The sequence below is a fragment of the Oncorhynchus nerka genome, linkage group LG8 (assembly GCF_034236695.1).
Source record: "Oncorhynchus nerka isolate Pitt River linkage group LG8, Oner_Uvic_2.0, whole genome shotgun sequence".
Lineage (NCBI taxonomy): Eukaryota > Metazoa > Chordata > Actinopteri > Salmoniformes > Salmonidae > Oncorhynchus > Oncorhynchus nerka.
This window is the reverse complement of record NC_088403.1, coordinates 29884235-29910134: the sequence shown is the minus strand read 5'-3', so window position 1 is coordinate 29910134 and position 25900 is coordinate 29884235. Positions and strand designations below refer to the sequence as shown.

At 43.2% G+C, this 25900-nt stretch overlaps 1 protein-coding gene across 2 annotated transcripts; it reads left to right on the top strand.

The window, feature by feature from the left end:
- Window positions 1-23291, top strand: LOC115133106 (death domain-containing protein CRADD-like). Of its 2 annotated transcripts, XR_010464532.1 has the most exons (3): window positions 1-640; window positions 14514-17880; window positions 22241-23291. XR_010464532.1 is itself a non-coding variant. In XM_029665995.2 (2 exons), the coding sequence occupies exons 1-2, from the start codon at window positions 334-336 to the stop codon at window positions 14807-14809; spliced, it is 603 nt and encodes a 200-aa protein (XP_029521855.1). In that variant the 5' UTR covers window positions 1-333; the 3' UTR covers window positions 14810-23291. The 2 variants fall into 2 exon arrangements, 1 of the variants encoding a protein (XP_029521855.1); XM_029665995.2 differs by having other exon boundaries at window positions 14514-23291.
- The last annotated feature ends 2609 nt before the right edge of the window (window positions 23292-25900 follow it).

Genomic DNA, 25900 nt, shown 5'->3' with positions numbered 1-25900 from the left:
AAAAGTTGGGTGTGAGCCGCCAACCCAACCCCAAAGAAGAGGAAGTAAGCAGATACGCGTGCCGAAAGTAATTGTAAAACAAGAGGAATGACAGTTGACAAGAATCATGTAAGAAGGTTAGTTTTTGTTCACGTTGAGACAACAAGACGTTTGCGTATATGCTGCAGTTAACGTTAGCAGCAAACCAAACGTCACATGAAGGCGACCTAGCTGGCAAGCTAATGTAAAATGGCTAACGTTAGCCAAAAACTAACCCGCCATATCCAATAATATTTAAACGAGATAAATGTTTATAGACATTAGGTACGACTAGCTAGTTATTTCACGACAACTATGGACCCGAGGCACAAAGAAATACTCAGGAAACACCGGCTGGACCTGTCCGACCAAATTTTAATTGAGGACACCATAGTTCAATTCCTGTACCAGGAGAACATTTTAACAGAGAGCCAGGTGGACGAGATTCAGTCCCAAATTAGCAACAAGAAGAAGACATTGAGACTGCTGGATATCCTTCCCACCCGAGGTCCGCGGGCGTTTGGTACATTTCTGAATTCCCTGGAGGAAGAGTTTACTTGGGTGAGAGAAAAGTTACTCCAGGATTTGGAGCAACCCAATGTACCTGTGCAAAGTCCAACAGGTGAGTCTGATGCCAAGTGTTTGACGTCAAACTATAGGCTAGATTGTCAGTGGCTCTTCATTTGTACAGTAAAAAGTTCAAACCAGTGCTGGTACTTATTTTTGAGTGTAGGTACTGTTTATTTTTGTACTCTGCAATACTTTAGTGCTAATATTCTATAAGACGTGCAGGAACTCGAGCGGTAGAACATGGTTGTAACCATAGAAATATAATTACTCTAAAGAATTAATATTAATAATGAACTTTTTACTATACAATAATCTAAAAGTCTATAAAATGTAAAGGTCAATTACAAAAAAAATTAATAAGTCAACTTGATAATATAAAGAACAGAAATGTTCAAATATTTAACCATATAAAGAAAGCAACAATTAGATAGGAGGAAAGGTAGGCCAGCCGATAGAGATTAGTCTTAAAGGCCTGTTTTAAATGCACCAACATGTTGACCAGCCCTGAGATTGTCAGGGAGTTTCAAAGGGATAGTGTGTGGGTGGAAAAGGCCCTTAATTCTAACAATTCTATGGTTCTAACATTTGTTGGCAGTTTTATGCCTATTGCCCTGCAGTATATCTGCACAATAACAGAAATATGTCTGCATAGTACACACAAAAAATGTGGCGTTCCTTTGCACAAACATTCCATAACAATACAATTCTAGTTTGGTGTCAACATGGCTTCTTTCCGAAATTCTAACTCTTAAAAACATAGAAATCCATTGTATTCTGAGAAACTATACAAAATAGCTTTGGAATTGAATGTCGCTCCAAATCTCATTTCTATCTGTCACATGCTTTGTAAACAGGTGTAGGCTAACTAGGGCTGTTACGCTAATTGAGGACAATTACTATTTTAAATAGGCCCACATTCATTTTAGGATAAACCCCCAAAAATGAATGGGTTTTGCCGGTGTAGGCCGTCATTGTAAGTAAGAATTTGTTCATAACTGACTTGCCTAGTTAAATAAAGGTTACATGTAAAAATGTAAATGGCAATCAAATATCAAGAAACTGAATTAACAGCACGATCATTACACCGGTGCACCTTGTGCTGGAGACAGTACAAGACCACTATAAAATGTGCAGTTTTGTCACACACACACACAATGCCACAGATGTCTAAAGTTTTGAGTGTGCAATTTGCATGCTGACTGCAGGAATCTCCACCATAGCTCTTACCAGATAATTGAATGTCCTTCTCTACCATAAGCTGCCTCCAACATTGTTTTCGAGAATTTAGCAGTACGTCCAACCGGCCTTACAACCGCAGTCCAGTCTTGTGAAATCCATCGCTTGGGGCCTAATGAATTTATTTCAATTGACAAATTTCCTTATATGAACTGTAACTCAGTAAAATTGTTGCATGTTGCGTTTTTATATTTTTGTTCAGTAGTGATAAAGTGACAGATAATAAACAGAAGCAGTAGCATATGTGATGAGTCACAAAGTTAAATCTGCATTGACCTTTTTCGCGCTAACTATTTAGCAGTCTTCTGTCTTGGGGGTAGAGCCTTTCAGGGTCCTGTTGGTTCCAGACTTGATGCATCGGTACTGCTTTCCGTGCGATAGCAGAGAGAAGTCTATAACTTGGGTGGCTGGAGTCTTTGACCATTTTTAGGGGATTCTGACAAAGCCTGGTATAGAGATCCTGGGTGGCAGGGTGCTCAGCCCCAGTGATGTACTTGGGCCATACGCACTACCCTATAGTTACATTTACATTTAAGTCATTTAGCAGACGCTCTTATCCAGAGCGAGTTCCTTGCGAAAGGATGCCAAGCAGTTGCCATACCAAGCGGTGATGCATGTGGTGACTCTAGCTCTGTTTTATTAAATCAATCATATTTTTCTCTCACATGCAACTTTTTTTGTGAATAAAAAGTCAGTAGACTCATTAAAACCATCCTGGAGGTCACTGGCGTGCGTGTCCCTATCTGAAGGCCACCAATTCAACCAAAACACCATGGTTTCATTCAGTAAAATATTGATGTTTTTAAACGATGCCTTGTTGGAATCCCCAACTATTCATGAATTGATCAATTCTGTTCATTAATATATTTTTTTAAAATCCCGAATTCTATTTCATGGAATTAAACTACGTGGTTTCCAGTTGCAGCTAGCTACTGCCATTAATGACGTTAGTCGACTGTGTTGTAATGCCTGCAGACTACTCACTCTATCAGTAATGAGGATCAGAGGATTGAGGGCCCCTACTACTTTTTTTGTAGGGCTGGGCGACGTATCAAATTAATTTGTTTGAGTGCGACGTTCTAATTGTATCACAAATCTAGGTTTTTATTTTTTTATGAGCGTTCTGTCTTTTTGGCTCCTTCTGTGCTGTGTGCACTGTGTACCTTCCCACTCTCAGACACCAAGCCCCTCCCCCTGCCACTCACAACAAATACGAAGATAACAAATTCCTCTCACAACAAGCAGTTTAAACTCACTTTTTGCATTTGAGGTTTGGTCCAACAGAATCGGTCATATCGACACCGAAACTCTCAGTCATTATTTGACTGTAATAGATGACCTTTCTAATGATACCCTTTTTATGTCTCAACTACCAAAATGTAGAACAGAGCAGACCCTACTAAAACGAGAGTATCAATGAACATGTTATGGGAAATGTATGTTCAATTTCTGCTGTGTGTGATATTCTGGTACCATGTACCGCTAGGAGCTTTATAGCCACAGACTTTTATGTGCTAGCTGTCTAGTGTTTTTATAAATGTGCAACGAGCAAAATACACATTTCTATAAGGAATTGGCATCATTCTGAGAATAAGCATATTCTTATCCAGGTAAGACACTCGATTTCAACATCTAAACAAAGTGAACATGCGCTGTTGTTCAAACAGTTGGAGACGGACCAGAGGGTGTATTCATAACAGTTCAACTGTTCTTCCTTGTTAGAAAGCAAAAAAATAAAGGGAACACTTAAACAACACAATGTAACTCCAAGTCAATCACACTTCTGTGAAATCAAACTGTCTACTTAGGAAGCAACACTGATTGACAATCAATTTCACATGCTGTTGTGCAAATGGAATAGACAACAGGTGGAAATTATAGGCAATTAGCAAGACACTCCCAATAAAGGAGTGGTTCTGCAGGTGGTGAACACAGACCACTTCTCAGTTCCTATGCTTCCTGGCTGATGTTTTGGTCACTTTTGAATGCTGGCGTGAGACGGAGTCTACAACCCACACAAGTGGCTCAGGTAGTGCAGCTCATCCAGGATGGCACATCAATGTGAGCTGTGGCAAGAAGGTTTGCTATGTCTGTCAGCGTAGTGTCCAGAGCATGGAGGCGCTACCAGAAGACAGGCCAGTACATCAGGAGACGTGGAGGAGGCCGTAGGAGGGCAACAACCCAGCAGCAGGACCGCTACCTCCGCCTTTGTGCAAGGAGGAGCAGGAGGAGCACTGCCAGAGCCCTGCAAAATGACCTTCAGCAGGCCACAAATGTGCATGTGTCTGCTCAAACGGTCAGAAACAGACTCCATGAGGGTGGTATGAGGGCCCGACATTCCACAGGTGGGGGTTGTGCTTACAGCCCAACACCGTGCAGGACGTTTGGCATTTTCCAGAGAACACCAAGATTGGCAAATTCACCACAGAGCCTATGTGACAGACGTGACAGAATGTGGAGACGCCGTGGAGAACATTCTGCTGCCTGCAACATCCTCCAGCATGACCGGTTTGGCATTAGGTCAGTCATGGTGTGGGGTGGCATTTCTTTGGGGGGCCGCACAGCCCTCCATGTGCTCGACAGAGGTAGCCTGACTTCCATTGGTACGGAGATGAGATCCTCAGACCCCTTGTGAGACCATATGCTGGTGCGGTTGGCCCTGGGTTCCTCCTAATGCAAGACAATGCTAGACCTCATGTGGCTGGAGTGTGTCAGCAGTTCCTGCAAGAGGAAGGCATTGATGCTATGGCCCGCCCGTTCCCCAGACCTGAATCCAATTGAGCACATCTGGGACATCATGTTTCGCTCCATCCACCAGCGCCACGTTGCACCACAGACTGTCCAGGAGTTGGCCTGGAGGTCAGGAGCATTCCCAGGAGTTGTAGGGAGGTCATACAGGCACGTGGAGGCCACACACACTACTGAGCCTCATTTTGACTTGTTTTAAGGACATTACATCAAAGTTGGATCAGCCTGTAGTGTGGTTTTCCACTTTAATTTTGAGTGTAACTCCAAATCCAGACATCCATGGGTTGATAAATTTGATTTCCATTCATAATTTGTGTGATTTTTGTCAGCACATTCAACTATGTAAAGAAAAAAGTATTTAAGAATGTTTCATTCATTCAGATCTAGGATGTGTTATTTTAGTGTTCCCTTTATTTTTTTGAGCAGTATAGATTAAAGTTGGCTAGACTTGAGGTATAAAGCACGTGGGCTTGTGCTTGAGAGAGTTTATTTTATTTTATATAATGCCTGTTACAAGAAATTATTAGTGGATGTGCATGATTCTGGTAAAATTTGTTACAAAAATGGCGTTTTCATGAAAGCCTGAAAAAGAAGCAGGTTATTAGTGGGTCTTATGGTTGTGGAATGCTTATAGTTAGCCTAGGTATACTTTCACAAGCACTGAATTCATTGGATTATTCCTGACAGTTTGAGAAAGTGTATTGGTCTCTTAATTGTGCAACAAAGCTTATTTAGCCAGAACATTTACAAAATCAACATACATATACGACATGTAAAAATGGAGTTGTTTTTTTGGGGCCATTTCGCCCATCTATACTTTTGTATGAATTGTTTGGACAAAACTTAACTCTTTGGCAGATACTAAACATTTAGACATTTTAACGTGATGTAGAACACATGTAGGCCTAAGCATATACAGTGTAACTGGAAGCCTTAATATTTATTTTGAATGTACAGTATCCGTAAAGGAAAAGGGGAACTGGCGAGGGGAGAAGTCTGTTTTAGGACTGTCTAGGTTGTGAGTGTGTCGAGTCTCAAAGGCCTGGTTTCCCTGACAGCTGTTTTCATTTGCAGCACTGAGGTCAGGCACACACTGCATCCTCCTTTCTAGGAAAAATATTTAATCAAAGCCATTTGTCTGTTCTCTATTTCTCTCTCTCGTCCTCCTGTGCTGCCCCCCCCACTCACTGTACAGATTGTAATAAATGGATGTGGGGGGATTGACGGGGAGGGTGAAAAGAATCTGCTCTCACATTTCCTAGAAGCAGCAGCGTAAAGAACTGAGTGCGAGAAGAGTGTTTCAGGTGGAGGAGAGGACGAGAGCCTTCACTTTCTAAAGGCTTTTATTCTACTTGATTGAACACAGTGGGGAGAGTCTGGCGGTCTGAAAATGATCATTTAGCCTTGAAAAGGATTTTATGTGTTCTTTTATACAGGCCTCTCACTGAATCATTTGGCTTAACTCACAAATGTATGGATGTGCTTTGATTTTATCCCCAACTTCCCCCACTCCTGTTATGATGGCAACAGATGACATTGGTGGGTTGCCTTGGAAACCATGTGATGGTATTATCTGTTTTTCAATAACCCTTACCTCGTCCCTGCTTCACTCGCTGCCCAGTGTACGCACACGCGCACACACACACGGGTGTCTTAAATAAGTTTTTATTGCCACCACTGTATTTGTTTGGAACATATGCTGTCATTCGCTGTTCCCTCCTGCTCCTCTGCTCATGCAGATTGACACAGAAAACATGCATCTCTCAATCAGTTTACAGGTTACCATGGTTTCTGGTCTCCACCAGTAAGGGATTCCTGTCAGCACCTGATTGGATAGATGCTGGTACAATATGTCCTCTCACCATGACTTAACATGTTGTTAGAGCTTTACCTCTTCCTGCACTGCCTGCAAAGAGCCTGTCCTGTTCAGACTATCTTTTACACAGAACAGCATCTAACCGGAGGACAGGCGAATTAGACCAGCTGCCTACCAGGGTATCCGTTCGGAAACTTTGGCGCTGGACAACGTGACAGGCAAGATTTTAATTTACTGGACATCCATGTGTTGGGTGCGTAACGCATTAGGGCGTCCAGCCAAGGTGCTCCAAAACTACATTTTGTTTATCGTAAATCATAACAGAATAGAAATTAGCCTGTAAAGTATAAACAATGTTCTTATACCAACATGATTTATTGAAAATAAAACATTGGCTTTGGCATCTTCATCCCTGCTATAAATGTATATTGTTTAAAATAAAGAAAACATTTAGCCAAGAAGAACATGTCACCTACACAGTAATACAGCTTCAAAATTTGCATAATATACAGCTTCAAAATTTGCATAATATAACTTGCGAAAGACCTGTCCTGATGGTTATTTGCATGAACATTTTAATTAATAAATACCAAAACACAGCTGTTTTCAATTACAATCTAGGCCTCATTTAATTTAGCCTAGGCATGAACATTTTAATTAGGCCTAATAAACAAAGTCACGAAATGATAAAACTGGCAATGGAATTAGTTCAGACTGACTGGTTCATTGAGAGAAGGCTTATTTTACGACGCTCCTGTGAAATGAGGCCCATGCATTTATGCAAGCACTTGTTTCCAAAGCTCATTCTCTTTTTACAGTGCTTCTGGATGATGATGATAAATGTAATGATATTATCATTTTAAATATCGTGGTAAAATACTCATGTCGTGTGATATTCACCGAGTATACAAAACATGCTCTTTCCATGACATAGACAGACCAGGAGAATTCAAGTGAAAGGTATGATCCCTTATCGATGTCACTTGTTAAATCCACTTCGAATCATTCTAGATGAAGGGGAGACTGGTTAACGAAGGATTTTTAAGTCTCGATATAATTGAGACAGATTGTGTGGGCCATTCAGAGGGTGAATGGGCAAGACAAAAGATTGATGTGCTTTTGAATGAGGTATGGTACGCTGTTGGGTATTTCACGCTCAACAGTTTCCCATGTGTTTCAAAAACGGTCCACCACCAGCCAAGTTGACACAACTGTGGGGAGCATTGGAGTCAACATGGGCCAGCATCCCCTTGGAACACCTTTGACACCTTGGTCCCTAGTGTTTGGTATACTCTGTGTACGTGGCTTAATGATAACTGCGGGTATACTGGAAACGGGGATAATCAACACATTCACAAATTGTTATCCAGTCAGGGTACACTTAGCAGAAGTCCCTTATGAGGACCTTGTGTCTTTTTTGCCCGTAAAAATAGAAGCACACACTCTCGACACTAATTTCCAAGAAGCTTGAGGATTTATTAGCCTATTAGTATATCTGCCTTTGAAGTTGGGGTAAATGGACTGGTATTTCCAACAATGAATGAAAAGCATTATTTAGCGATTTGATTTTTCGTCTTGTCCCGGACAATTTGGCCGGCAACATTATCGGCTTTTCATTTATTTATTTTTATCGGCCAAAAACCAGCATTTACTGGCTAACGGAAACCTTGCCGCCTACCCTATCATGTACAGGAGGCTATAGCTGAAATGGGAGCAGATTTGAAGACGTTTGACTAAAACGTTTCTTCTCACACGGTTACAAAGTCATCTGTTGCCATGATGATCAGATATGACTGTCAGGAACATGATCTAATCTAGATGTTCCATTTAAAAAAAATTTTTTTATCTCCTGTGCGGTTGAAAACAAACATGTTAATATCATACACCGATTTATCAAGATGACAACCTACAGTGGTACAACCCTGGCCAGCAAACAGATTGTAGTGTGTTCGTAGAAGGAGCTTATCTATTTGGCATGTTTAGAGCATTGTAAAGTGAGAGTAAAAAATATGTTCTTGCTAAGTCGTTGTAGCTTGTTCTTAAAAGGACCGTATCTAGGTTATTTGGCACGTTTCGCTAGGGCATGGTTAAGTGAGTTTAACTGTATTCTTCATTGCAGCTTGTTCTTAGGAGTGTATTTATTTGTCTCATGGAGGGGATAGTGTGAGTTAAAGCTGTAAACTTGTAAGGCATTGTATAGTGAGTTAACACTGAGGCTGTAGTCTGAGGCTTCCCTGACTGGGAGTAGAGGTGCGTGTCCTGATAAAGAGCAGTAAATTCATGCTGGGACAGACCGAGAGGGAGAGTGCCGTGTGCTGCTGCCTTGTTTTCCTTGTCCGTGCGTTGCCAAGGGTAGTGCCTGCCGTCTGTTTTCCAGGAATCTTGGCAGGAGGAGTCTTCCCGTTCGAACGGTGAAGCATTCGAGTCAGAGGCCGGCTGCTCTGCTCACAGATAGCCAGGCGACCAATCGCACGGCCAGGACTGGGGCTGTGGCGGTCATGACATTTTTGTCAGACGGTTATTGTCCTGCAAAAGACTTCCTGTCTCGAGGTTAATTGACCGTTAGTTAACATAAACAGGTTTAGTGTTGCCAGGCCTCCACTCATAAAAGCTGCCTTTGGTACATCTACTTTTTTTTTTTAAGTCACCGTCACAATAAATCCATTATTTTAGTCTGGTCTAAAGAGAAATGATGTAATGAAGAAAATGTATTTCAGGTGAACAGAATGAGTTGACTTAAATAGGGATGATATTTTTCCCATTACAGAGCGAGTGCGCATATGAAGTGGCTGTGGGGCGGGTATGAGCGTTTAGTCAGTAACCGAAAGGTTGTTTGATCGAATTGACGAGCTGACAAGGTAAAAATCTGTCGTTCCACTGTTCCCTGGGCGCCGATGTTGATTTTAAGGCAGCCCCCTGCACCTCTCTGATTCAGAGGGGTTGGGTTAAATGCAGAAGACATATTTCAGTTGAATGCATTCAGTTGTACAACTGACTAGGTATCCCCCTTTCCCTGTGTTGAGTGTGAAAGTGATCATTTGGCCTCCCGAGTGGCGCAGCGGTCTAAGGCACAGCATCGCAGTGTTTGAGGCGCCACTACAGACCCATGTTCGATCCCGGGCTGTCTCGCAGCAGGCTGTGACCGGGAGACCCATTTGGCGTCGCACAGTTGGCCCATCGTCATCTGGGTTAGGGGAGGGTTTTGACAGCCGGGAGGTCTTTGTCCCATCACTCTCTAGTGACTCCTGTGTTGCGCCGGGCGCATGCACGCTGACATGGTTGCCAGTTGTACGGTGTCATCTGGATGCACTCAAATAGTAAATGGAGGCTCTGCTCTTTCCGGCTGGACCATTTTGTAGGCTTCTTCAGTTTTATAGCAGAGCATGTGCTTAATGTGAGCAGCTGAGAAATAAATATAAAACATTTATTTCACTCCACGCACCAACCACTGTTTGAGGAGCATGCTCTCGCTGCCCAACTGGTGAAATTCCGCCCAAACTCTGTACGTCATGGGCTCCAACTTTGTTCCTGCTGCTACCCAGTTCTTAAATCTGTTCGGGAACATCAATAGTAAGATGTTTTCGCAGCTAAACATACTGCGGTGCTCAAGAAAGGAATAAAGGAGAGCGGAGGAGATGTAAATGCATGGTGGTGAGAGATTCTGTTTAGCTGAAGGTAATGTCACTCAATGAATTATGGAAATGTCATGGTGACTCATGACTGCCGGTGTGGCGGTAATACGGTCACCACAACAGCCCTAGCCAGGACCAGTTTAAATGTTTTATTATTTTTTTTTTGTACATTATTGTGGAGGCTACGTTTAAGTGCAGTTGGTACAAGCATACAGTACATTGTGCTGAATTGTTTTAAGAAGATGCTTGTACGGCCAGAGCTAGTTTAAATGGCCAACTGTGCCCAACTGGCTTCCATGAAGTCATTTTAAGTACTCGAGTTAAACATTTTTACAAAGGCAGAAACAAACGTTTGTGTTCCGACAAGACACCAGAGTCTCATGAGGACACGGGAAACTTTCCTGGAAAAAGCCCCGGCGCAAGAGGATGAAAAATCCTGATTATTTTAGGCCTCCACAGACACACATACATTACTCCCACTCACTTTGTCTCTGTCGGTCTCTTTAGCCATGAACAAGGTAGTTTGGTGAGAGTCCTGTACCTTTTTGGATTGTTTTCTTTGCCTACTCAGGGTTTGGGTTCAGGCTTTTAGTCATCGTTCATCCCTTCGTTGTTACATTGCAGTGTAAGCGCTAATAACTGGGATAAAAGTGGAATTGAACAGAAATTAATGGAACTGTTGGAACTTAGATGAATGGATCTGAATGAGTTGGTTATTCAAATATGGAAGCAGCATGGTGATGTTGGTTTCTTCTTTCGGGTTTTGCTATTTAGAATAAACTAGGCATCGCTACACAGCCTTTACCTACCGGGACTACTGTCCAATGGCCTCATACACTTCTAAATACTCTGGTTTATTTCAGTGACATGTCAGCATGCCCTGCCCCCCTCATCAGTGTGAGAGAAGGTTAGAGTGATGCCTGCTTTTCTCATAAAGAGGCAATTCCTAGGAAAGTATTCAGTTTCCTCAGTTTATTTTGTCTCCCACAGCTCCTTATTTGGTTACTATCCCTCTCGTGCGCTCTTTCGCTCGACGTGCGCTCTTTCGCTCGACCCTCTCTCTTTTGCTCCACCCACTCTCTTTTGCTCCACCCACTCTCTTTTGCTCCACCCACTCTCTTTTGCTCCACCCACTCTCTTTCGCTCCATCCACTCTCTCTCTCCAGTGGCCTATTTGTCAAAAGCTCCCAGAATCTTAACTATTAGCCTATGCACCTTTTCAGCAAATGGGTTTTTCACGGGAAAAGGATTTGTTTACTCTCACACAGCCCTGTCACTCTGTCCCAGTGTGCCCTCCCTCTGAGTTTCTGTGTGTCCTCTTTGTTAGCGAACAGATGAAGGCCTGGCTTGGTTGGGCCGAACCGTTCTTGGCATGCATTAGGGAACATGATGTACTTCAGAGTCCTACTGCCTCCTCTGTGGGGGGTTTATTTATGACACCGTTTCTGGGAGTTGTTACCCAGGTTTGAGTTGCTTAGCCTAGTGTGTCAGCTGCTAGCTATCCCATAATGGGTCTTGTTCAATAGTAAGAAATGTTGACCAATGAAAGATCTTTGAAAAAGAAAGTGTCTCACACACTATCAGGTGCCATGCATTCATAAATGAATGAGCTATGTCATGGGAGCATTAGAGCGCCTACTCTCATTAAATTTGAATCAGTGAACGGCAGTGTCATGTTTGGCAGTTCTCTGTCAGCGACTCGTTTGGGAACTCGACACATGACCTTTTGGACCCAGAACTCCCTCCTCCAGCTTATAGGAGTTAGACTCCCCCCGCCCCTCACGTCTCTCAGTATTAGCTCACTGTTTTTTTAATTCGCTCAAACTGTTTTTTCTCTCAGTATGTTGGATTCCCAAAACAGATGATGGCGGGGGGGGGAGGGGGCAGTTTGAGTGTTGCCCTCATCGCGCCTCTGAGTTCAAAACTGTCACTTAATTGGATGCCAACCATTAGCTCTCCAGACATGTGTGCGTGTGTAAACACGCGCTGGGCTGTGTGTGTGGGGAATTCTCATTAATAAAATTGACACAATGCTTATTTATGTTTTCCTTTAGTGTAATACACATGATGTCCAGTGTTTTATTTGAGACACTCATTTGTGTAGTTGATTGTCACTGGACTTCATACTGAATGTTATGTATTGTTCATGTCTGTTGATAGTGAATGACCCCAGACTGGAGGTACAAGGACCGAGGACACTGATTGTTATTGTATTCTGGGGCAGTGTGATTCTGTAGCAGCTGATGTTGTGACTTCCTACAAGCCTCTCAGCGGGTTTTTACAGAACATTGGAGTGAGACGAGAATATAAGGGCCTGCTTCTCTGCTTCTGTGCTGGAGGTGTCTCCCTGTTGCAACTTGTATTAAACCACATTGATTTACTTTGTTACTACTTCTGTTCACCTGGAACATCCCTATTACGTTTGTGTGTGTACATGCGTAATCTGTGAGTTGTGCAGGGTTATGAAATCCTCTTTGTCTTGTATGGGGGCTCGGAGTGCAGTAAAACAGGCTGGCACAGTGATCTCTTTTGTCTGAGGGTTCCAGAGAGCAACTGGCACTATCAGCACCGAGTGGAGGGAGAGGGGTGAGAGTGAAAGATTACCTTAAACTAGAGCGGGAGGCAAGGAGGATAGATTGAATTGTGGAAGGGAAGGAGAGAGCGAGGCAGAGGGACTAGCGGGAGGGAGGGAATTGGGGATATAGGCCTAAGCAGGGAGGAGAGCTGGGGAAAGGAATAGGGTGCGGAGGAGAGACCACTGTTAGGCCATTTACTCACCATACTGCCCCCGAACTCACTGACCGTACACCTCCTTATACCGTCTCATAACAGCCCCACATCCATCTGTGTCCTTGGTTCCACCATACCTACTGAACTGAACGTGGCTGGACCTTGACCTGCTCTATACATACAATGCATGATATACAGCTGTCCCCAAAGCATGTTTGTTTACCATGCAAACCCTGTCACCTCCATGTGTGCACCCTTTTGATACCCTCTCCAAGGACAGTTGCTCTACTACCCTCAGCCCCTTACCGGCTGGGCAAGAAGACCATCCATAGGTGACAAACAACTGACTGTATTTTGAGGCGAGGTGACTGCGGCACTCAAGCCACATCTACGATATCCCATTCCCTTCAGCCAGGGGGGGGGGGGGGGGTGAGATTGGTAATGGATATTCAAAACCGTTCTTTCCAAGCTTGGTTTCCATCCAATTGATGACAGTTTCATGCAAATATTCTAAAATCTGCATAAAAACCAATATGCACATTTTCCCAGCAGATTGACTTGTTTCCAGCAGATAGAAGGTTGTGCGTGATGACATGGCCCAGTGCACATTTAAACATAAAAAAAAAAAAAAATGCGGTTAAATTCCCATATGACAAATAAAAAATACAAGTTAAATGGGTTTTCATCTCTAATAGATATGGCACAATAAGCTAATGTGACCATTCTGGTTTTGGCAAGTGTGCTAGTCAACATCGCTCAGTGTGGGCAGACCAGCCTTCACGACGAGATTATTTTTAGTTGTCAAACGGCAGCCAATCATCATGTCCCCAGAATAAGACCCTAGATATTGATTGGAAAGGACCATCAAGATCATCACCGTGCACTTTCATCACCCTGTGAAGTTCATCACTTATTTCATCTGTAGCCTAATAAACTGTAGGCTTTCCTGAGTTGTAGTGGGAGGAGCACAGAACATACCACGTCACTCCAAGTTTACTTCGATATGATGGTTATTATAGCAATATTTGCATGCAACTGTGTTTCCACCTCCGTTTCTCACAATTCATTTTAGGCACAAAATGATCCCACCTTGTCTAGCACATTTTGTTTTGTCGACATTTGGAAAGTTTACAGACATTTTCGTCGTTGCATATTTATTTTTTTCGACATGTACTTTACTTGCATAAAAAGGTTGGATGGAAATTTTGTGATAAATGGATATTGTGGCGAGAAGATTGGTGTTGAAAGAAGAGTGGTTTCCAGGAACAGTGTTCCTGGTCTGCCCACCTCTGTTATGCAACATGTTCAGATGAATAAAAAACACCACAGATCTCACTATCGCTCTGTTTTCTAGGCCTATCTCACTCTCGTTCCGTTCCCTCTCTCCTAAACGGAGGTCATTATCAGACAAGATGATTTTGAAAACATGCAGGCCTACACGCACTCCTAAACACTCCTTTTCTCTCGACCCTGAAAAGTAAACAAACATGATGGCATTGTGACGTTCACTCTCTGTGGAAGTATTTTTCCTCCTCCTTTCATGTCCAATAAATGGACACGGATTTACATAACATCTAGTCTTATTTTCACAACAAATTGTTGTAGCATCACAATGAATCTGCAACATGTTTTTCTTAAATGGATATTGATACTCTCTCTCTCTTTACCTTTTCCTTACTCCACCTCTCTTCCTCCCATCTCTTTTCTCTGCGTTTCCCTCTTTCCATGCATACCCACCACCTTTCCCTCCTTCCCTTCCAAAGATGAGTGGAACATTCCAGAGGTGACGCTCCGAGCAGTCCCGTCCGACAGACAGTTGTCCCGGCTGGCATCCCGTATCGGGTCGGAGTGGGAGTCTGTTCTCCTCGACCTGGGCCTCTCCACGGGGGTGCTGTACCGTTGCCGTGCCGACCACCCTCTGAGCTTGCACGGGCAGGTGCTAGCAGGGCTGATCCAGTGGAGGCAGAGCCAGGGGAGGAGTGCTACAGTCCACAGGCTCCTCCAGAGCCTGCAGGCCACTGACGTCCACCCCTCTACCCTGGACGAGGTGTTCCAGTGAGGGGAGCAGACACTATGGATCGTGGGTGAAATGCTGAATGGATGACAGCCGTTAGCTCAACCAGACCAGGGTTTCCGTTAGGAAAATGTTACCAGCAACATTTTTTTTTACCAGACATTTGTGTAATCTACCGATCCCATGTGCATTGGGTGCGTAACCTGATTAGTGTCCACCCACGGTGCTCAGAATGACAAATCACATTTAGATTATGGTAATTCATAGTAACAGAATATGGAAGTCGAGGATGCAACGATAAAGCTAGAATAACTGTCTATAGTTTACTTTTCCTTAGCCAGCTAGACAAGTAACTAACAGCAGAATCACTAGCCTGTCAATCTACTATTCCCCATAGTAAAAAAGTTTACCCGTTCTATTGGTCAAGTTGAACAATTCTGTTCCAAACCGACTGTAGGACAGTCGTGGGACGATGGAGCCCAAATTCATACATCCAGTAGGCTTCGGCTACATGAAATAAAAACATTAAGCAATGAGTGTGACGCAACAGAACGTTTAGTTTAAAATGTTAATCAACTATTTATTCACCTAAGTGCAGGCAGTAGGCTACTCACAAATGTTCGTTCCATAATGCAATTAGCGGGGAAACGCAGTTGTCAAAAGGGCACCACACACTTGAGAGGTTTCAAGCGACGGAGATGAAAATGTCCATTAGAAATTTAGAGCTCTAATCGGCTACTTTGCCGAAAGGTAAGACATGCCTCGTATTAAAAGGAAATGCATAGCCTACTGCCTCCAGCTCATTGCAAAGTGGTGTGTGACACAACAGCAGCTCTCATTCTTTGACAGATTATCTGCTCAAAGGATCTATGCTGTACGGGTGTGATAAATAAGATACATAACAAATATACTGTAGCCTACACATTTGCCAATTTAATTCCACTGAATGATGTAAAATAACCTAATAGAATGATAAATATGACCAGTCAAATGCATTTCCATCAATGAAGAGGCTAAAAGGCATTATTTCGCAATGGGATTTTTTTTCTTTTCCAGGACAATTGGCCAGGGCCAATGTTTTATTTATCAACAAAGAAATATAGGCCAAAAGCCGTCCATTGCCGGCTAACGGAAACCCTGAGCGCAATGCGTCATTGGCCTGGCCCTGTTTTGTGTGTGTTGAAATGAGGGAATTTAAGATGAATAAAGTTAATATTCAGATAAGAGTAATTAACACAATGCTGAGCATATTTCTGTTTTGTCGTTCTGTAATACACGTGATTTCCAGTGTTTTTATTTGGGGAAACTCTTTCTGCTTGATGGTCTGTGTTATGAATGGTTCTCGTATCTGTTGATCTTCATAGTGATTGACGCCAGGCTGGAGGACCGAGGACACTGATTTGTTACTATAAGATTAGAATAAGCCGATTTGGAAAACACACAGGCCTACACACACTCCTGGAAACTCAGTGATTGAGACCCTGAAAAGTCAACAAACACAACGTTGCGTCATTCACTCTGTGGAAAACAAATTCTATGATAGTATTTTTTTTTTTTTTTTTTTTCATGTCCATTAAGTGGACCATGGAATTACGTAACATCTAGTCTTATTTTCACAACATATTGTTGTAACATTACATCACAATGAATCGGTGACATTTATGGCCAGTAACAATAGTTGAGCACCGCTGCACTCGGTTTTTAGAAAAGTGAAATGCCTCAACAAGGTCAAGGCTTTGTTTTTTTCAAGTGGAGCTGAAATTAGAGTTTGTACATGAACTATATTCTTGTACTTTTTGCCTATGATTTGCCTTGAAAAAGCATTCTCTTATTTGTCCACCTTTTTTTAACGTGGAACTGGAACAGGTTCTTCTCTCTTCAAATGGCATTACAATGATTGTATTTTTCTGTGATTGCTTCTTATTTAGTGCTTTATTGGTCTTGATGTCATGTTGGCATTTCTTCATGTAGGGCTATTTTACAAAATGTTTCATTTCCAAATGTTTACAGTTGTAAAAACAAAAGCTGTTTCATCTGCATGTGTCTTGCTGTTCATGACCACAAGGTTAATGCCAAACAAATTCTCTAACTACTCTAAGTAAATGTAAGAACATTTTAAGAACCCGTTCTTCTCTGACATGCACGACGTGTGAGTTCTGTCTGCACCACGGCCAATGCTAGTATGATTGTTAATAGGATTCATTTTAAGGTAATTCATAGCACAGCCACATGCACAAAGTGAGTGTCAGTTACAGTTTACATTTTTTTTTTTTGTGTGTGAATGAAAAGCCACGGTGTTCCTGGGAAAGCTTTGAAGTACGACTAGGGGACTCTCATACGTACACACCTCGCTGCAGGGATTTTTACACATCTGTTTTTGTGGATTGACTGGGTTGCCCCAGAAAAGCCGAGCCAGGGAAACATTGGCTAGCACAGGTAGGGTGCAGTGACTGCAGCTTGGCAGCAGTCAAATCAATCAAACTGGATGTACTTTTTACAAAACACTAGTCACTGGGCAAGGCTAGAGGGGGAGAGGAACGTCTACCTACCCCTGCCTTGGTATTTATTAGGCATCAGACTGAAAGTGGGACGGACTACCTCCCCTGAACTTGTCCAATAATAAATACTTGTTTTTTGGTGTGCCCTAATGACTACAACCCAGTTGTGTGGCAGTCCTCCTCTTGAGATATCTACATCACCATCCCTTTCTCTTTCACAGTCTCTGCTATCTGTTGGTTTGGTTGGTGAGTGGTGGCTTTGGAGGAAAAGGTCAGAGACCCCTCTCAGCCTGTCCGCTGTCACCATCACGTGGCCTGGAAGCCACGGTGACCTTCCAGGCCAGGGATCAACTGTGTCTGAGACATTCCCGGATGCTCTTTGGAACGCTGCACACTAACATCACTCCAGCCAAGCATTTTGCCTTTGACTTTTTCGTCAGTTTAGACTGAACAGGAGGAGGGATGTTGGGTAACTCTCTGCGGGGGAGTTGTTAGATGAGAGTGTATGAGAGTGTGAATAATGGAAGATGTTTTGGCTGCTGTTGTCACAAAGCAGCATGAGCAGGTTACTACAATTGTGTTTATAGTGCCTTTGTTAGGAGTGTTTTGGCCCATACAGTAAGTATTTCGAAGTGTTTTGTGAAAGTTTATCGTCGACTTTTTTAATTTTAAAAAATGACGTTACGTTCCCCAATAAGCAGCGAGTCGGAGTCAGAGGCCGAGTCTTCTCTGGTCTCTACTCCTCTCGTTACGGGGTCTGAGACGCCGAAGCTTCCCACCATTAGCTCTGACAAATTGAAAACTCTAGTCATTGGCGACTCCATTACCTGCAGTATTAGACTTAAAACGAATCATCCAGCGATCATACACTGCTTACCAGGGGGCAGGGCTACCGACGTTAAGGCTAATCTGAAGATGGTGCTGGCTAAAGCTAAAACTGGCGAGTATAGAGATATTGTTATCCACGTCGGCACCAACGATGTTAGGATGAAACAGTCAGAGATCACCAAGCGCAACATAGCTTCTGCGTGTAAATCAGCTAGAAAGATGTGTCGGCATCGAGTGATTGTCTCTGGCCCCCACCAAGTTAGGGGGAGTGATGAGCTCTACAGCAGAGTCTCACAACTCAATCGCTGGTTGAAAACTGTTTTCTGCCCCTCCCAAAAGATATAATTTGTAGATAATTGGCCCTCTTTCTGGGACTCACCCACAAACAGGACCAAGCCTGACCTGCTGAGGAGTGACGGACTCCATCCTAGCTGGAGGGGTGCTCTCATCTTATCTACCAACATAGACAGGGCTCTAGCTCCACAATGAAATAGGGTGCAGGCCAGGCTGTTAGCCAGCCTGCCAGCATAGTGGAGTCTGCCACTAGCACAGTCAGTGTAGTCAGCTCAGCTATCACCATTGAGACCGTGTCTGTGCCTCGACCTAGGTTGGGCAAAACTAAACATGGCGGTGTTCACTTTAGCAATCTCACTAGGATAAAGACCACCTCCATTCCTGTCATTATTGAAAGAGATCATGATACCTCACATCTCAAAATAGGGCTACTTAATGTTAGATCCCTTACTTCAAAGGCAATTATAGTCAATGAACTATTCACTGATCATAATCTTGATGTGATTGGCCTGACTGAAACATGGCTTAAGCATGATGAATTTACTGTGTTAAATGAGGCCTCACCTCCTGGCTACACTAGTGACCATATCCCCGTGCACCATGCAAAGGCGGAGGTGTTGCTAACATTTACGATAGCAAATTTCAATTTACAAAAAAAAAAAATGACGTTTTCGTCTTTTGAGCTTCTAGTCATGAAATCTATGCAGCCTACTCAATCACTTTTTATAGCTACTGTTTACAGGCCTCCTGGGCCATATACAGCGTTCCTCACTGAGTTCCCTGAATTCCTATCGGACCTTGTAGTCATAGCAGATAATATTCTAATCTTTGGTGACTTTAATATTCACATGGAAAAGTCCACAGTCCCACTCCAAAAGGCTTTCGGAGCCATCATCGACTCAGTGGGTTTTGTCCAACATGTCTCTGGACCCACTCACTGTCACAGTCATACGCTGGACCTAGTTTTGTCCCATGGAATAAATGTTGTGGATCTTAATGTTTTTCCTCATAATCCTGGAATATCGGACCACTATTTTATTACGTTTGCAATTGCAACAAATAATCTGCTCAGACCCCAACCAAGGAACATCAAAAGTCGTGCTATAAATTCACAGACAACACAAAGATTCCTTGATGTCCTTCCAGATTCCCTCTGTCTACCCAAGGATGCCAGAGGACAAAAATCAGTTAACCACCTAACTGAGGAACTCAATTTAACCTCGCGCAATACCCTAGATGCAGTTACACCCCTAAAAACTAAAAACATTTGTCATAAGAAACTAGCTCCCTGGTACACAGAAAATACCCGAGCTCTGAAGCAAGCTTCCAGAAAATTGGAACGGAAATGGCGCCACACCAAACTGGAAGTCTTCCGACTAGCTTGGAAAGACGGTACCGTGCAGTACCGAAGAGCCCTTACTGCTGCTCGATCATCCTATTTTTCTAACTTAATTGAGGAAAATAAGAACAATCCGAAATTCCTTTTTGATACTGTCGCAAAGCTAACTAAAAAGCAGCATTCCCCAAGAGAGGATGACTTTCACTTTAGCAGTGATAAATTCATGAACTTCTTTGAGGAAAAGATTATGATTATTAGAAAGCAAATTACGGACTCCTCTTTAAATCTGCGTATTCCTTCAAAGCTCAGTTGTCCTGAGTCTGCATAACTCTCCCAGGACCTAGGATCAAGAGAGACGCTCAAGTGTTTTAGTACTATATCTCTTGACACAATGATGAAAATAATCATGGCCTCTAAACCTTCAAGCTGCATACTGGACCCTATTCCAACTAAACTACTGAAAGAGCTGCTTCCTGTGCTTGGCCCTCCTATGTTGAACATAATAAACGGCTCTCTATCCACCGGATGTGTACCAAACTCACTAAAAGTAGCAGTAATAAAGCCTCTCTTGAAAAAGCCAAACCTTGACCCAGAAAATATAAAAAACTATTGGCCTATATCGAATCTTCCATTCCTCTCAAAAATTTTAGAAAAGGCTGTTGCGCAGCAACTTACTGCCTTCCTGAAGACAAACAATGTATACGAAATGCTTCGGTCTGGTTTTAGACCCCATCATAGCACTGAGACGGCACTTGTGAAGGTGGTAAATTACATTTTAATGGCATCGGACCGAGGTTCTGCATCTGTCCTCGTGCTCCTAGACCTTAGTGCTGCTTTTGATACCATCGATCACCACATTCTTTTGGAGAGATTGGAAACCCAAATTGGTCTACACGGACAAGTTCTGGCCTGGTTTAGATCTTATCTGTCGGAAAGATATCAGTTTGTCTCTGTGAATGGTTTGTCCTCTGACAAATCAACTGTAAATTTCGGTGTTCCTCAAGGTTCCGTTTTAGGACCACTATTGTTTTCACTATATATTTTACCTCTTGGGGATGTTATTCGAAAACATAATGTCAACTTTCACTGCTTTGCGGATGACACACAGCTGTACATTTCAATGAAACATGGTGAAGCCCCAAAATTGCTCTTGCTAGAAGCGTGTGTTTCAGACATAAGGAAGTGGATAGCTGCAAACTTTCTACTTTTAAACTCGGACAAAACAGAGATGCTTGTTCTAGGTCCCAAGAAACAAAGAGATCTTCTGTTTAATCTGACAATTAATCTTAATGGTTGTACAGTCGTCTCAAATGAAACTGTGAAGGACCTCGGCGTTACTCTGGACCCTGATCTCTCTTTTGAAGAACATATCAAGACCATATCAAGGACAGCTTTTTTTCCATCTACGTAACATCTACGCTGGTTGAAACTTTCTGTCCAAAAATGATGCAGAAAAATTAATCCATGCTTTTGTCACTTCTGGTTAGACTACTGCAATGCTCTACTTTCCGGCTACCCGGATAAAGCACTAAATAAACTTCAGTTGGTGCTAAATACGGCTGCTAGAATCCTGACTAGAACCCCAAAAAATTATCATATTACTCCAGTGCTAGCCTCTCTACACTGGCTTCCTGTCAAAGCGAGGGCTGGTTTTACTGCTAACCTACAAAGCATTACATTGGCTTGCTCCTACCTATCTCTCTGATTTGGTCATGCCGTACATACCTACATGTACGCTACGGTCACAAGAAGCAGGCCTCCTAATTGTCCCTAGAATTTCTAAGCAAACAGCTGGAGGCAGGGCTTTCTCCTATAGAGCTCCATTTTTATGGAACGGTCTGCCTACCCATGTCAGAGACGCAAACTCGGTCTCAACCTTTAAGTCTTTACTGAAGACTCATCTCTTCAGTGGGTCATATGATTGAGTGTAGTCTGGCCCAGGAGCGGGAAGGTGAACGGAAAGGCTCTGGAGCAACGAACCACCCTTGCTGTCTCTGCCTGGCCGGTTCCCCTCTTTCCACTGGGATTCTCTGCCTCTAACCCTATTACAGGGGCTGAGTCACTGGCTTACTGGGGCTCTCTCATGCCGTCCCTGGAAGGGGTGTGTCACCTGAGTGGGTTGATTCACTGATGTGGTCATCCTGTCTGTGTTGGCGCCCCCCCTTGGGTTGTGCCATGCCGGAGATCTTTGTGGGCTATACTCAGCCTTGTCTCAGGATGGTAAGTTGGTGGTTGAAGATATCCCTCTAGTGGTGTGGGGGCTGTGCTTTGGCAAAGTGGGTGGGGTTATATCCTTCCTGTTTGGCCCTGTCTGGGGGTGTCCTCGGATGGGGCCACAGTGTCTCCTGACCCCTCCTGTCTCAGCCTCCAGTATTTATGCTGCAGTAGTTTGTGTCGTTGGGCTAGGGTCAGTTTGTTATATCTGGAGTACTTCTCCTGTCCTATTCGGTGTCCTGTGTGAATCTAAGTGTGCGTTCTCTAATTCTCTCCTTCTCTCTTTCTTTCTCTCTCTCGGAGGACCTGAGCCCTAGGACCATGCCCCAGGACTACCTGACATGATGACTCCTTGCTGTCCCCGGTCCACCTGGCCGTGCTGCTGCTCCAGTTTCAACTGTTCTGCCTTATTATTATTTGACCATGCTGGTCATTTATGAACATTTTAACATCTTGGCCATGTTCTGTTATAATCTCCACCTAGCACAGCCAGAAGAGGACTGGCCACCCCACATAGCCTGGTTCCTCTCTAGGTTTCTTCCTAGGTTTTGGCCTTTCTAGGGAGTTTTTCCTAGCCACCGTGCTTCTACACCTGCATTGCTTGCTGTTTGGGGTTTTAGGCTGGGTTTCTGTACAGCACTTTGAGATATCAGCTGATGTACGAAAGGCTATATAAATAAATTTGATTTGATTTGAGATCTCCTCTAGAGCAGTGATGTTTTGGGCTGTTGCTGGGCGACACGGACTTTCAACTCCCTCCAAAGATTTTCTATGGGGTTGAGACTGATTTCCTAATAATTGCTCCCACAGTTGATTTCTTCAAACCAAGCTGCTTACCTATTGTAGATTCAGTCTTCCCAGCCTGGTGCAGGTCTACAATTTTGTTTCTGGTGTCCTTTGACAGCTCTTTGGTCTTGGCCATAGTGGAGTTTGGAGTGTGACTGTTTGAGGTTGTGGACAGGTGTCTTTTATACTGATAACAAGTTCAAATAGGTGCCATTAATACAGGTAATGAGTGGAGGACAGAGGAGCCTCTTAAAGAAGAAGTTACAGGTCTGTGAGAGCCAAAATCTTGCTTGTTTGTAGGTGACCAAATACTTATTTTCCACCATAATTTGCAAATAAATTCATAAAAAATCCTACAACGTGATTTCTGGAGAAAAAAAAATCATTTTGTCTGTCATAGTTGAAGTGTACCTATGATGAAAATTACAGGCCCCTCTCATCTTTTTAAGTGGGGGAACTTGCACAATTGGTGGCTGACTAAATACTTTTTTGCCCCACTGTATGTCATTCTCGACCAACAGAAAATGCATCCCTCCCTACTCAGTATTAAAGGCTTGGTTTGACAGTCTCCGAATGTCATTAAACTTGTTGGTGTTTTGTAACAGATTAATCGAATGGCAGTTGCGCAATTTGGATGCTGGAATTATATTTGAGTGGAGTGGATGAGTGTGAGCAGGTGGCCTACATAAGACTTTTGAAGTTGCCCAATCAGATGAAAACATTTTGACTAGTTGTGTTTATGCCACACAAAAGGTAGTACATTTTCAAAGTAAAATGACAAATATTTAGGCTATATTGAACGTTCGGTCAAGGAATAGCCGCTCTGATCTGAAAGGAGGCGGAACGCGTGTTAAGCTTTCCTGAATAGCTGGGCCTACTGGGAGCGTAGGGAGACACACACAGGCCGATTGGACGTATTTCCAAATTCTCCGAAACGACGTTGGAGGCAGCTTATGGTCGAGAAATTAATGTTCAATTCTCTGGTAACAACTTTGGTGGACATTCCTGCAGTCAGCAGGCCAATTGCACGCTCCCTCAACTTGAGACATCTGTGGCATTGTGTTGTGTGACAAAACACATTTTAGAGTGGCCTTTTTATTGTCCCCCCAGCACAAGGTGCACCTGTGTAATGATCATGCTGTTTAATCAGCTTCTTGATATGCCACACCTGTCAGGTGGATAGATTATCTTGACCAAGGATAAAATGCTCACTAACAGGGATGTAAACAAATTAGTTCACAGAATTTGAGAGAAATAATATTGTTGTGTGTATAGAAAAATTCTGGGATTGTTTATTTTAGCTCATGAAACATGGGACAAACTTTACATGTTTGCGTTTTTATATTTTTGCTCATTATATTTTGCAATCTTGGGGGTAAAAGCTGTTCAGGCCAGTGTCCTGATGGTTCCAGACTTGGTGCATCACTACCCTTTTTCATGCGGTAGCAGAGAACCGTATGACAAATGTAATTTTCACTGCAGTTTACAGCCTACTCAACTGTACTCACTTGAAAAAAGTAATGCAATTTCTTAATTAGATTGTGCTGTTGTTGGGTAGTCTAGGTAGGATCATGTCATGGTCCCTAAACGAGATCAATAGGGGAGCATTTTGAGCTGCGTATCTTCAACTGTTCTTTAATGCACAATGAAGCATCTGGCCTCCGCTGCCTATCAGCGATTCCTCTCTTGTGTATTTATATAGAAAATTGGTTCAGATTAGAATGATTTTAGAGAGCCTTCGGAAAGTATTCAGACCCCTTGACTTTTTCCAAATGTTGTTACTTTACAGCCTTTTTCTTAAATGGATCAAAAGAATCATAATCCGCAGCAATATACACACAATACCCAAATAGTGACAAAATGAAAACAGGTTTTGTATTATTTCTTTCTTTGCAAATATATAAAAAACAAATACCTTGTTTATGTAAGTATTCAGACCATTTGCTATGAGACTCAAATTAGCTCGAGTGCATTCTGTTTTTATTCATCATCCTTGAGATGTATCTACAACTTGATTGGAGTCCACCTGTGGTAAATTCAATTGATTGGACATGATTTGGAAAGGCACACACCTGTCTATATAAGGTCCCACAGTTGACAGTGCATGTCAGGACAAAATCCAAGCCATGAGGTCGAAGGAATTGTCCGTAGAGCTCCGAGACAGGATTGTGTCGAGGCACAGATCTGGGGAAGGGTACCAAAAAATGTCTGCACTATTGAAGGTCTCCAAGAACACAGTGGTCTCCATCATTCTTAAATGGAAGAAGTTTAGAACCACCAATACTCTTTCGGGAGCTGGTCACCCAGCCAAACTGAGCAATCCGGGATGAAGGGTCTTGGTCAGGGAGGTGACTAAGAACCTGATAGTCACTCTGACAGAGCTCTATAGAGTTCCTCTGTGAAGATGGGAGAACCTTCCAGAAGGACAACCGTATCTGCAGCACTCCACCAATCAGGCCTTTATGGTAGAGTGACCAGACAGAAGCCACTCCTCAGTAAAGGGCACATGACAGCCCGCTTGGAGACTCAAACCATGACAAACAAGATTCTCTGTTCTGATGAAATCAAGATTGAACTCTTTGGCCTGAATGCCAAGCGTCACGTCTGAAGGAAACCCTGGCACCATCCCTACGGTGAATCATGGTCGTGGCAGCATGCTCTGGGGATGTTTTCAGATTCAAGGACTGGGAGACAAGTCAGGGTCGAGGGAAATGTGAACGGAGCAAATAACAGAGAGATACTTAATGAAAACCTGCTCCAGAGCACTCAGGACCTCAGACTGGGGCGAAGGTTCACCTCCCAACAGGACAACAACCCTAATCACACAACCAAGACAACGCAGGAGGAGCTTCGGGACTCAATGTCCTTGAGTGGCCTAGCCAGAGCCTGGACTTGAACCCGATCTCTGCAGAGACCTGAAAATAGCTGTGCAGCAACGCTCCCCATCCAACCTGCCAGAGCTTGAGAGGATCTACGGAGAAGAATGGGAGAATTGTGTGTAGATTGATGAGGGGAAAAAACGATTTAATACATTTTAGAATAAGGCTGAAACATAACAATGTGGAAAAAGTCAACGGGTCTGAATATTATCCCGAAGGCACTGTATGTGTGGTATGATTGCAGATCTGGACAAACGATCCACCTACCACTATTGTCACTATGGATAGATGGTAGGAT

Excerpts from the sequence above, each read along its gene's own strand:
- LOC115133106 (XM_029665995.2), top strand. The coding sequence starts at position 334 with ATGGACCCGAGGCACAAAGAAATACTCAGGAAACACCGGCTGGACCTG. Across the intron at positions 641-14,513 it reads ACCTGTGCAAAGTCCAACAG|ATGAGTGGAACATTCCAGAG; the intron begins GTGAGTCTGATG and ends TCCCTTCCAAAG.